At 41.4% G+C, this 12242-nt stretch overlaps 1 protein-coding gene across 5 annotated transcripts in view; it reads right to left on the bottom strand.

The window, feature by feature from the left end:
- baiap2b (BAR/IMD domain containing adaptor protein 2b) overlaps positions 1-12242 on the bottom strand; it is an 87154-nt gene that overhangs the window by 24603 nt on the left and 50309 nt on the right. For 4 of the 5 annotated variants that reach the window (XM_037754164.1, XM_037754165.1, XM_037754166.1 and 1 more), the window contains 3 exons: positions 10637-10698; positions 8833-8904; positions 6526-6663 (listed from right to left, as the gene is read on the bottom strand). In XM_037754164.1, coding sequence (XP_037610092.1) covers positions 6526-6663; positions 8833-8904; positions 10637-10698 — 272 coding nt within the window. Of the gene's footprint in view, positions 1-6525; positions 6664-8832; positions 8905-10636; positions 10699-11249; positions 11262-12242 lie in introns of all 5 variants that reach the window. The other variant, XM_037754163.1, reaches the window with a different exon arrangement.

The following is a 12242-nucleotide window of genomic DNA, read 5'->3' as shown; positions in this document are numbered from 1 at the left end:
CACGTGGCATTCACACACGTTTCACACAAGGCAGGAAATTCCCACTTCCTCCTCATGATGGGATGATAATAATGTGTTTGATTGGTGTTACTACTCTGCACGTGTTGGGAACCTCAAACGGATGCAATTAAGTGTTAATATCAATCGTAATGTTGCTTCCCACTGAGAAATATCTTTATCGTTTCCACACGATAATCTGCATTCTTCCTTCTTTCTTATTACATTAACAACAAGAGGATTGTGCAGGACCTGATGCAGTGGACGTGGGAGGGAGGAAGAGTGATTTCTTTTACATTAGCATCATCTAAAGCCACAGAGCGCCCCTCTCTACCAATCACGCTCCGCTCACAAATGTACCGGGAGATTTATCAGACTGTAGAGGTAGCAGCTCAGTGCTTTATGGGCCCCGAGGGACACCGTAGTAAACGGGTGACCTCACATCGCCTATAGTTTTAATATCAACATCAATCACGAGCCGGAGGAGTGAATGATGACTACTTTAATCTTTAATCTTGCTGCATCACTTTAACTAACAGTTGGACAGTGGAGTATACAGCCTCATACATCCACACAAACACATTATCTGTCATAAGTACATTAGTATATAGTCATATATATATATATATAACGGCATATTGTATGTTCAAAAAGGCAAATCTGTCATTTTATGTTTGGCTGCGAGCTTCACGGTGCCGACCACTGGAGTCTCCTGTTCCTGCCAAGACCTGGTTCCCATGAGGGCCAATATGACGCCCAGCAAGAATCTGGCTACACTCAGTACATACACCAGCTACTCAGGAGGTACATAACACGCTAACACACTCTAACACACATACACGCTAACACACCAGACAGTTCTCAGAGTGCATATCTTTTCCAAGACTGCACAAGCTCTGGTTTTGTTAAAGGTTAAATTAAAGTTACTCTGGCACAACAAAGACTGGATCTGCAGAAATATTTCTCATCTTTTATAAAAAATGTCTGACTGAGCACCAGAAATGAATCCTGTGTTCGTTGACCGAGCTGAACTCCTACCAAGACTTTGTGCTAACTAGCAAACAAACAAGGATGTAAAATAACCTTCTTACTGGAGGTAAAGGCGTAAAAAGGTAGAAGGTAAAGAGCGCCGAGGTAGCGGCCCGGTGTCTGAGCTGAGACTGGCTCTTTAAAGCCCAGAGGAGGAACTGCAGGACTTTTGGGGGCTGAATGTTCCTCATAGCTCCATCCGTATCGATTTCTGTAACGACCGGCCCGGTCGCCCCCTTTCACGCTCCACCAGCCATCCATCGAAGCAACACTAACAATTACACAATAATTACCTCCCCTGCTGCTCCTGCAGAGCGCCGCGGGGGCCGACCGCCTCAGCCTCTGGAAGTGCTGCACAATTAGCCCTTAACCTCCGACACCATGTTTTCTCTGCGCTGCCATGATGAGTTAAAACCGTACAGTGGTGTGAAAACCACACAGTCTCCTACTGTGTTATGCTGCTTCTACTGTAGAGTTGAGTTAGACATGTTGTCGGGGGTTTTTGAGCTTGTTTAATGACCTGTCTAGTTAGAGATGTTCCGATACAGATACCAGTATCAGAAATGCCTCCGATACTGCCCCAGATTTGGGATCGGGTATCGGCGAGTACGGCAGTCTATGCACCGATCAGATACCATCATTTATTAACCCAGACAAGAATCAACTTGTTTAACTGGAAATCAATTCTTCTTCGCTGCTCCAAAACCGTCACTGTGCTTTCGCCACAAGGAAGGAAAACCGGTGAACCGGCGACAGGGTCAGACCCGAGGCTCATTGATGCACATGGGGAGCGAAGGCTGGCCCGCGTTGTCCGATCCAATAGAAGAGCTACTGGAGCTCAAACTGCTGAAAAACGTTAATGCTGGTTCTGATAGAAAGGTGTCAGAACACACAGTGCATCGCAGCGTAGCCGCAGACCGGTCAGGGTATATGTTATATAATGTTATGGCTGATCGGCGTATACGCTCGCGGCCGACACATCGCAGTTGCAGCGCCCAAAGTTGGGCTTTGCTCAACGCGGCGAAAAGCCGCCGTGGGGCGCAGCAAATCATTGGAAATAACAGGTTTCAGAGCTCAGTGGTGTCGTTGTCGCGTTGCGTCTGAAAGGACCTTCAGTGAGTGAGAGACGGAGAGAGAAATGGAGAGAACTAAGAGAAATCTCTGGTATTAATATTTATCAGTTTTTATTCATTTTCTGCTCCTGCTTGAGTATTTCACTCAAGCAGGAGCAGAAAATGAATAAAAACTGATAAATATTAATACCAGAGATGCTTGAGTATTTCACTCAAGCAGGAGCAGAAAATGAATAAAAACTGATAAATATTAATACCAGAGATTCACACAAGTTCTCGCCAGAGGGGAGAATTATTCTGTTTTCTGTCCTGAGAACTAAAAGTAAAATTAAAAGTACGTCTATTTAATATAAAAATGCGGTTACAGTGTTCTTATTATTTTGTTATTTTCAGTCTTTAAAAGTCACCAGAAGGCAGGAGAAGACTCTGAAACTCAAATTTTCCCGTGGGAGGACCAGAAAACTGGAAAATCTGAATAATAAAAAGGTAGTTCTATGTCATTCATTCTCTGTATAAAGTTGTTCATGTTTTACAAAAGGGTTTAACATGAGCCAAGCCAAACAACAAAGATAGTAATCATATCACATCTATACATGGTCAGTAGTAAACAGCTGTTTAATAATAATGGAGACTGTGGATAAACTGAACATTTCAGGTCAAAATCGGACTAAAATCGATTTAGTTTTTGTCATTTCCGTTCAGATTTAATGCCCATCATCATCATCATCATCTTATAAGCGACTACACAGATATTATGCACACACCCACACAAGCATTCAGCATAAATAATTACACACACTCTCCCTCTCTCTCTCAGCCTCTCATTGGAGAGGAGCAGCTGATTGGACAGACAGCAGCTAACAGCAGCATCCTGTGTGCAGGTTGCATAAGAGGGCACGCCCACCATGTGTCACCACAACACCTACAGACGGGGGCTCAGAGACTCTCACCGTCTCCTCACGCCTCCGCTCAGATACCTGAACACCAACTCGACCCCGTTCACCTGCCCTACATATCATAAACAATACGTTATGTAACAGCGATGGAGCGCAGCGACTAATGAAATAGATGTAAACAGTTTGGAAGAGTGGATTAAACGCTGTTAGTGTTGCATTCTTTCATTCTACAGAACAGCTTTTTAATGTTTCTTTATAGTGTTTTTTAAAAATATATCTTGATATAACACACTTAAAGGAACAGTGTGAAGCAATCTAGTAGCAGAATGGTATATAATATTCATAACTATGTTTTCATTAGCGTATAATCACCTGAAACTATGAACTGTTGTGTTTTCGTTAGCTTAGAATGAGCCGTTTATATCTACGTAGGAATCGGGTCCTATTCACGGAGTAATGTTTGTTTGTTTGTTTGTTTGTTCGTTAACAGGATTACTCCAAAAGTCTGGGATGGATTTGAATGAAATTCTTTGGAGTGGTGGGGTGTTGCACAATAAACAATCTATTCAATTTTGGTGGCGATCCGGATCATGATCCGGATTCAGGAATATTTTTTAGGATTCCGATCCGCCTGAGGATTAAGACCACAGGGTATAACACATGCGCAGGGTAAATGATGGCACGTTGAAGACGCATGAACCCGCCTTCTTCCTCCTTCTGACAGCAGAGAGATGCGTGTGTGGATGTGTGTTTGGAAGCTGCTGGCCGTCCGCGGTGAGAAAGAACTGTAGATTTGGCGTTTTTTCACATTAAACACGGTGAAATTACAGTCGAGTTCAACCAAAGCACACTTGGTGATTGTTGGAAAGAGTAACGACGACGGTTTAGGTGAGTTTTATTTTGTTTGTGTCCAGTTTGAATGAAGTGTTTTACGATGCTCCGCTACGTACAGCTGATCTCAACATAAACAAAAACACACGTGGATGATGGCGCAAGCTGAACGGAGAGGGGGGCGGAGGTCTACGCTCTCCGAGTGCCATTCTAGTTATGGTATGGATGGTATTTTGCACTTGGCGGCTCACGTTACTTCAGTCTTGGAAAGGGAGGAGTGAGCGTAGGGGTGCTGCTGTAATTCATTTATTATCCAGGTCATTGTTTTCTTGTACAATAGCTGAAGGCTGGGGGGGTGTTGTTGGGAGAGCCAGCTGTCTGTATGTCATGTTATGTAACGCTGCTTTTGTCTGTATGTGTTTTAGAATTGTGTATTTGTGTCTATAGGACCCAACCCGGTCTCACGGGAAGGCGTATAAATAGCACGACATTAAACGGGACATTCATGAGTACGCGTTTTAGTGTTTTCACGTATCCTTTGTTCGCCATGCAAACGACCGCAGTTCAGGCAAGAAAACCACTGAGTTATGGTCCGTGTCCACAGCCTCCGTCCTTTCAACAATTCCCATCCATTGTCTATGTAAGCAGCCATGCATTACATAGCACATTGGCAAAGTAACTTACAAAACGCCGGTCAACACCAGTCTCTGTGTTTGTTGGTCCCGTAGCATTTACACGCAGATGCGTTTTCATTGCAGTCAGTACAGGATACATGGCGTACAAATGATGTAGAAATCAAGAAAGGCGTACTCATTGCACGCTAAACGCCTTGTGCATTATCGTGGCATTTATACGCCTTTTTATGGGAACGGGCTGATAGGAGACCCTCGAAAATGAGATGCTACGTCTCCAGATGCCACCAAATCCTGCACACTGTACCTTTAAGAATCCAGATTCATCCCTCACCTGAACATTTCAGCAGTTTGTTAGGTCAATATCTACATGACCATATGATTTATTTGTAACATTTAACTGTGAATAGTTTAGTTTTTTTGATAATTATCCTATTTTAATGTACTTTGCAAGTGTTGACCTTGATGGAAGCCACAGAGGTCAAACCTCAGCTGTCCTTTATATTACTGCCGCACACATTTCGCTGTATTTTCAACTCGGTAACAATCACAGTTCAGATCTCTGGAATCGTTTTTGCCGCAGTGAGTTTGAGTGGTGAACTTTCTCCATCTCCATTTCTCTCCCCGTGAGGAGCCTCGCAAACTGGCACCCAAACAGCGAAGAGCTTGGTCGGGGGTCCCATCCCATTCAGCTCAGCACGTCCTATCCCATCAGCGCCGTCACGGATTACCAGGCGCACTGAAGCTCAAATCCCATCAGGAGGAGAGAGGGGAAAGCATCTGTACGAGGAGCGGAGTGTGTGCTACAACCATGGGTCAACGTGAGTTTACTAAAAGTCTGTTTGGTGACTCGAACTCTGCTGAAAGAAAGATGATGAGAAACTAATGTTTCCTCAAGAGGCTGACTGGCAGATTGTCTGCGCCACATACTGGGCTGAAACTAGGGCTGTCCTCAATACCATTCTCTGGGCTTCGAAGCTTCGCTGAGAAATATTGGAACGTATTGGAAACTTCACGGTGCAGCTGACTGACATGTTCTTCTGTCTGTCTCCATCTCCTCTGTTTCAGCGCCGCTGCTGCACTATTGTACTCACGCGTCTACACACAACAAACAGCGATATCCATCTGAAAATAACTATTAACTATTACTACATACTTATATATAAAAAAAATAAAACAATATTAAAAACGAAGCTTTCAAATAGTGATTTGGAGGTATATTACCATAGCAACGGTCGAAGCTTCGAAGCATTCAGCCCTAGCTGAAACCATGTTCTTGGCGCTGGCTGCTGTAACCAGTAGGCTGGCTGCGGTAGTCCGCAATTACATTACTTGCCCACTGCCATTTTGCTTGTTTTATAGAAATAAAACACATTTAGTTCATTTTGGCGTATCAGCGCTGTGTTATCAACACATGGTCGGACGACGGACGCTACAAACTGAAAGTGTCTGCTCCGTACGGAGTCTCAGCTCAGAGCAGCAGGAGTCAGATTTCACACACGGGACAAGAGAGAGAGAGTTGACCGACGAGACGATGGCGGAGGATTTGGTGTCAAAGTCAAAAGCAATTGAGCTTATCTGGCAATATCTCGGATTTAAACCCAACGCTATGAGGTGACCAAAACATTAATGAGGTAATCTCCGTGCGGAGGACGAAGCGGCGCCGGGTGTAGAGAAAGCTGGACCGGAGAGGCCAGACACACCGCCATCCGATGTTAAAGATCAAAGACGGCGCTCTACACATATATAGCGTCATCTTTTCTTGTAAAATGTCCGGTGTAATCTGCAACACCGAGTTTATTAACCGGTGGGAAAATGTCCTCACCGTCACATCCCTGGTAACCATGTTATGTGTTTTTATACAGCTGGGCATGAGGATGCACTGTGAGCCACAGAGCACACATTCATTATTGATCCATATATACTGCACCATTCAACACATCTGACACTTCAGCCTCCAACACACATCTGCAGACACATCCACACTGCATTCACACACACACAAATACACAAACACACACACACACACACACACACACACACACACACACACACACACACACTGACCTGCATCTCCTTGTCTCCATACTTGGACGGGTGCTTGCTGCCCTGGCTCTTTCTGCGCAGTTTCTTCAGCTCCGCCTGGCACTTCTCCAGACTCTCCCCTTTGCTCTTGTGCTCCATCTGGTACTTCTTCAGCGCAGCCTGAGGGGGGCAGCACAAAGTCAGCAGTGCAGCGTTCGCAGCGCTCGCAGTCACAATTTGTTTCCGCTGCCCCCCCAAGCCAAAACAAATCAGTTACTACAGGTTTAAATTACATTAAAATATTTAAATCGCACATATTTTATCTGTTCAAAATGAACCTTAAAGGGAGATTTGTCAAGTATTTAATACTCTTATCAACATGGGAGTGGACAAATATGCTGCTTTATGTAAATGTATGTATATATTTATTATTGGAAATCAATTAACAACACAAAACAATGACAGATATTGATCCAGAAACCCTCACAGGTACTGCATTTAGCATAAAACAATATGCTCCAATCATAACATGGCAAACTGCAGCCCAACAGGCAACAACAGCTGTCAGTGTGTCAGTGTGCTGACTTGACTATGACTTGCCCCAAACTGCATGCGATTATCATAAAGTGGGCATGTCTGTAAAGGGGAGACTCGTGGGTACCCATAGAACCCATTTACATTCACTGATCTGGAGGTCAGAGGTCAAGGGACCCCTTTGAAAATGGACATGACAGTTTTTCCTCGACAAAATTTAGCACAAGTTTGGAGCGTTATTTAACCTCCTTCATGACAAGCTAGTATGACATGGTTGGAACCGATGGATTCTTTAGGTTTTCTAGGTTCATATGATACCAGTATCTTCACTCTGAGCCCACTAGTACCTCCCGAAAATCGATTGCATTAATGCTTTAAAGAAATTAGTGGCAAAACAAATTTGTATTAACGCGTTATTATCGCATTAACTTTGACAGCCCTAAATGATTTAAAAAACTACTGGACATCTTTTCAATAAAGAAGAAAAACTCAAACTTAATTCAACTTAAATTATTAACTAACTACTAACTAATTAGTGGCCTGTATTTAAAGCATCAACAACATCATTATGTAACCGTGCACCTGACACACCATGTCCTCGAATGCAACACCACGTCAGGTTGGCCTCTCCAGAGAGGGGAGTTATGGGTAATACAGTGTGAAGCATGTTGAGATCAGAGACTAAATGAACACCTCTCTCCTTAATTTCCCATCGGCTTTCATCCAAACCACTGCAGCAAGTTACATAAATTACTTCCCACTCTGCCCTGTGACTCATTCTGAGAAAATGAGGAGTTTTGCAAAAAAAAAATAGACTAACTAATTTATGCTGATCAGGAGTCTGGAATCAGTCCCAGAAACATTTCATCATTTGAGACGGGGGACGTACCGGCATGTTTGGAAAGCTCCACGATGAAGGTCATTCAGATTATTACAGCCAGATATTCTGATGTGTTCAAATGCAAATCAGCTACAGAGACATTAAAATCAATCTAGCTTGTCGTGAAGGAGGTTAAATAACGCTCCAAACTTACACTCAATTTCAGCGAAGAAAAACTCATGATCATTTTCAAAGGGGTCCCTTGACCTCTGACCTCCAGATCAGTGAATGTAAATGGGTTCTATGGGTACCCACGAGTCTCCCCTTTACAGACATGCCCACTTTATGATCATCACATGCAGTTTGGGGCAAGTCATAGTCAAGTCAGCACACTGACAGCTGTTGTTGCCTGTTGGGCTGCAGTTTGCCATGTTATGATTTGAGCATATTGTTTTATGTTAAATGCAGTACCTGTGAGGGTTTCTGGACAATATCTGTCTTTGTTTTGTGTTGTTCATTGATTTACAATAATAAATATATACATACATTTACATAAAGCAGCATAGTTGTCCACTCCCATGTTGATAAGAGTATTAAATACTTGATAAATCTCCCTTTAAGGTTCATTTTGAACAGATAAAAAATGCGTGATTAAATATTTTAGTCGATTGACAGCCAATACCAATATATATAAGAGTTGTTTCTACATGAATCACTTGGAAAATATACAAGCGAAAGCTTATTCTCTAAGACAGAAAGTTATCAGCTATATTTATGATCAAATGTTAAACAGAGCTTGTTTGCTGAAAACAGCTGTTGCTGAAAATGAGGGTGATGAGACCGAACCAAACAGTATACAGTATGTGCTGTAAACCAAAACAACTAGCTAAAAGTGGTTAAAAGGTTCAGTAGAACTCTGTGGTTTGTCACTGTACACACAGACACCAGCTTAGTCGGGGCGTCTATGTATCTGCACGTGAAAAAGGGAAACTCACGTTCAGGTAGCGCGCGTCCAGCTCGACCTTCTTCTCCAGCTCTGTGAGCAGCTCGTTGTGGAAAGACTTCAGCTGTAAGACACACAGGAACACACAAAAACCTCAGAACAATGCAACAAAAACAAGATTAACTAAACCTCAAGTAGCTCTGTGCTTAACCACGGTGGAGTATTTTCACACAGGAATGTCAGTGTTGCAGTGTGAGAATGACTTGAAGGGATGTATTTGTTTTGCTGTCGGAAACGTCACACCCAGAGGATTAGGAGAGGATGTCTGGTATGTAAAAGCATGCCAAAGTCAATTTACTGTCTCTGTGCATGTCCACTATTTGTGTGTCTCCGAGAAAATTACGTTCCAATACAACTTAACTTTTAGTAAACATATTTTAGTTGTATGGGAACGTCATTTTTAGAAGACAGGGCTGGTAGTTGTTGAGTGAGCAAAGTTGAACCAGTGGTAAAATATTGCCAAGGAAAAAATATTTTATACATTAACACACACGTTTTAGCAAAACACATCTATTGTCCCACTTAATGACCTCCACTATCTTTGTCTCTCTTTTATCATCCATGTTGGGAAACATAATATTGTCTTAAACTACTATCAGCAGGATACTTGCTGAAAAAGCAGGAACTCCACTAGGGATGTCACGAGAACCGATACTTCGGTACCAAGTCGATGCCACTCTAAATGACTCTAAATAAATAAATATGTCATTAAATGTAGCAAAAATAATATTAAAAATAAATGTTGCCATTAATTAATTGATCAAATGTGACATAAATTGATGTTTCTGTTTTAATTTGCTTCTTTATTGCTTTTTGCTTTCTTTATTCATTTATTTATTTATTTTTGCACTTATCTTTTTATATTTATGTTCTCTGCCTCATCATACAAATGAGGGGGCAATAAATACACTCATAACTACAAACAATAATATACAAATAAATATAAAAAATAAGGGCAAAAATAAATAAATACATTTAAAAATTAATACAAATAAATATAAAGATAAATAAACAGGGAAATTAAACAGAAGAGTTAATACTAAGATAAATAAATTAAGAAGCAAATGAAAACAGAAATATCAATTTATGTCACATTTTATCAATTAATTAATGGCTACATTTATTTTTAATATTATTTTTGCTACATTTAATGACATATTTATTTATTTATCGAGTCATTTAATATTTTTTTATTTTGGCAGTCTCCGTCCTCCATAGGTCTGTGTTAACTTTGTTTGTAACTGTGTTACAAAAGTTTGAATATTTGTGTTTAATGTCACTATTGCATTCATTCTCAATCTGTCTGGATAAGAGATAAGCATCAGCTCACAGCTTAATTTGTAAATTATACTAATGTACGTAATAATTGCCTCGGATCATTGACATCCATTACCCAAAACGATGAGATGAAGTGCAATTTAAAACACCCTTAATAAAATACTTTGCATGTTTCCACAATTGGCCAATTTACTCTTTGAAAGATTCAAATAAAAATCTTTTGGGGAACCGAATTGAAAAATGTTTTTTTTTTCAGTCTGTAATGGTGGCGATTTACATATGAGAAGATAAGTAAACAAACTGTAATTAAGTGAAGCTGCTGCCTTCAGAAAGTAGTAGAAGCTCCTCAGTGAGAGTGTGTGTCTGTGTGTGTATCTAGAGTGTGTCTCGCTGAGTATTAAATATTAAAATATATCTTGTTTGTGGAGACTCCAAAGCAAAAGGCCCACAGTCTGTTTGGCTCCCGACTCGTGGCTTAAGAAGTGCTGATTTTAGCAACACCATCACCACATGCTCACCATCTCCTCAAGCTGGATCTGGATCTGTCTGTGCACTTCAGCCATCTGAAAGAGCACCTCCCCTGCAGAGAGAAGACAAAGAGAAGAAAGACGATAAACAAAAAAAAGGGAGGGAGGGAGAGAGAGAAGAGAGAGGGATATTAAATCCTTCCAATGTCAGAGAGAGCTACACACATCGTGCAAAAAGGAAAGACCATGCAGCCACACAGAAGAGATGAGAGACAGGTGAAGGGTGTCGAGGGAGGAGGAGGAGACGATGGACAGGATGAAACATCTGACGAAAGCAGACGAAACTCATTAAAATAAACAGAAATATGCAGCACAGACAGAATTATGAAAAAGCAAAGAGCTAATCAAGCAGTCTACTGAATATCTTAAATACTGAAACCATTTCCATATTACCAAGAGCTTACAACACTACACAGGAACAGATCAAGTATTTCATCTTAAGACATATGTGCTGTACTACAACAGGACAGGGGAAATAACACCAAAAAAAGCAGAACCCAGAGAGAAGTTAAAAAGCTAAAAACACAAAAGAATAATAAGAAGAAAGAAAGTAAAGGATGATTCATGCAGCCAGGGAGGTGCGTGTCGTTTTAAAGATACCTACATGCTGCCTCCTCTGAATATGCAATGCGTTGTAAAAAAAGGAACAAAAAGATCTAGTTTGAGCAAAGAACAGAGGGATAGAGACCTGGAGAGACAGTGACAGATCAAACTACCCCGAGAAAAATGAGACACACGACAGGTTTTCACACAGAAAAACACACACAGACAGGCAGTTAGTCAGACCCTGTTTACACTCCGGCTGCAGAATAACATCTATGAGATCAGCATCACATTTCAAAGTTAAAAAACATCCAATATTAGATTGTTTTTCTGTTTTCTTATCTTAAATGTCTTTGACAAAGATACCTCAGATTTGGTTTGATTAAAAACTGTGACAAAGATTTGAACTGAGTAGAGTTCAACCAATACATCCATATATATATATAAAAATATATATATATATATGCCAATAAGTAACAAGACATTACACAGAAATGCAAATAGGGCTGTCGCAATATTGCAGGGGAGTCAAGCAACCATCACCCAGGCTCCACTACACCTAGAGTACATATATGAGTTGGTAAACAGGCCTCGGTACAGTCAGTAAAACATTATACAGCTGCAGCTCTGAGAGCCAATTAAGTGTAAATGAGTCCACTAATAAGCATTAACGGGCCTCATCTGCCTCCCGCCTAATGCACGCTGACATCAGATAATGGATGTTGCTGCAGCGCTGACATGACAGAGCGCTGAGGTGTGTTGGTGGACCTGTGGACACTGGACAGTGGACAGTCATCATGGGGGACACAGAGAGAGGGAGTGGGCTGCCTGAATGGGATTACTGGGCTTAATGGAAGTGCTGTGGTCATGCAGACGAGACTCAGGTGAAGAAGATTTAGGAGCAGGAGGTGGGAAGAAAATAAGTGTATATGTACTTAAGTACTGGACTTAAACTTTTGCTGCTCGTACTTCACCAAAGAACATACAGTATAATGATAAGAAATCAATTATATGTTCCATTGCAACGCCAGCACCCAGCAGCAGAGCTACGCGA

This window comes from Sebastes umbrosus, chromosome 20 (genome assembly GCF_015220745.1).
Source record: "Sebastes umbrosus isolate fSebUmb1 chromosome 20, fSebUmb1.pri, whole genome shotgun sequence".
Classification (NCBI taxonomy): domain Eukaryota; kingdom Metazoa; phylum Chordata; class Actinopteri; order Perciformes; family Sebastidae; genus Sebastes; species Sebastes umbrosus.
The sequence above is the reverse complement of the archived record's forward strand: the minus strand, read 5'-3'. Positions and strand labels throughout refer to the sequence as shown.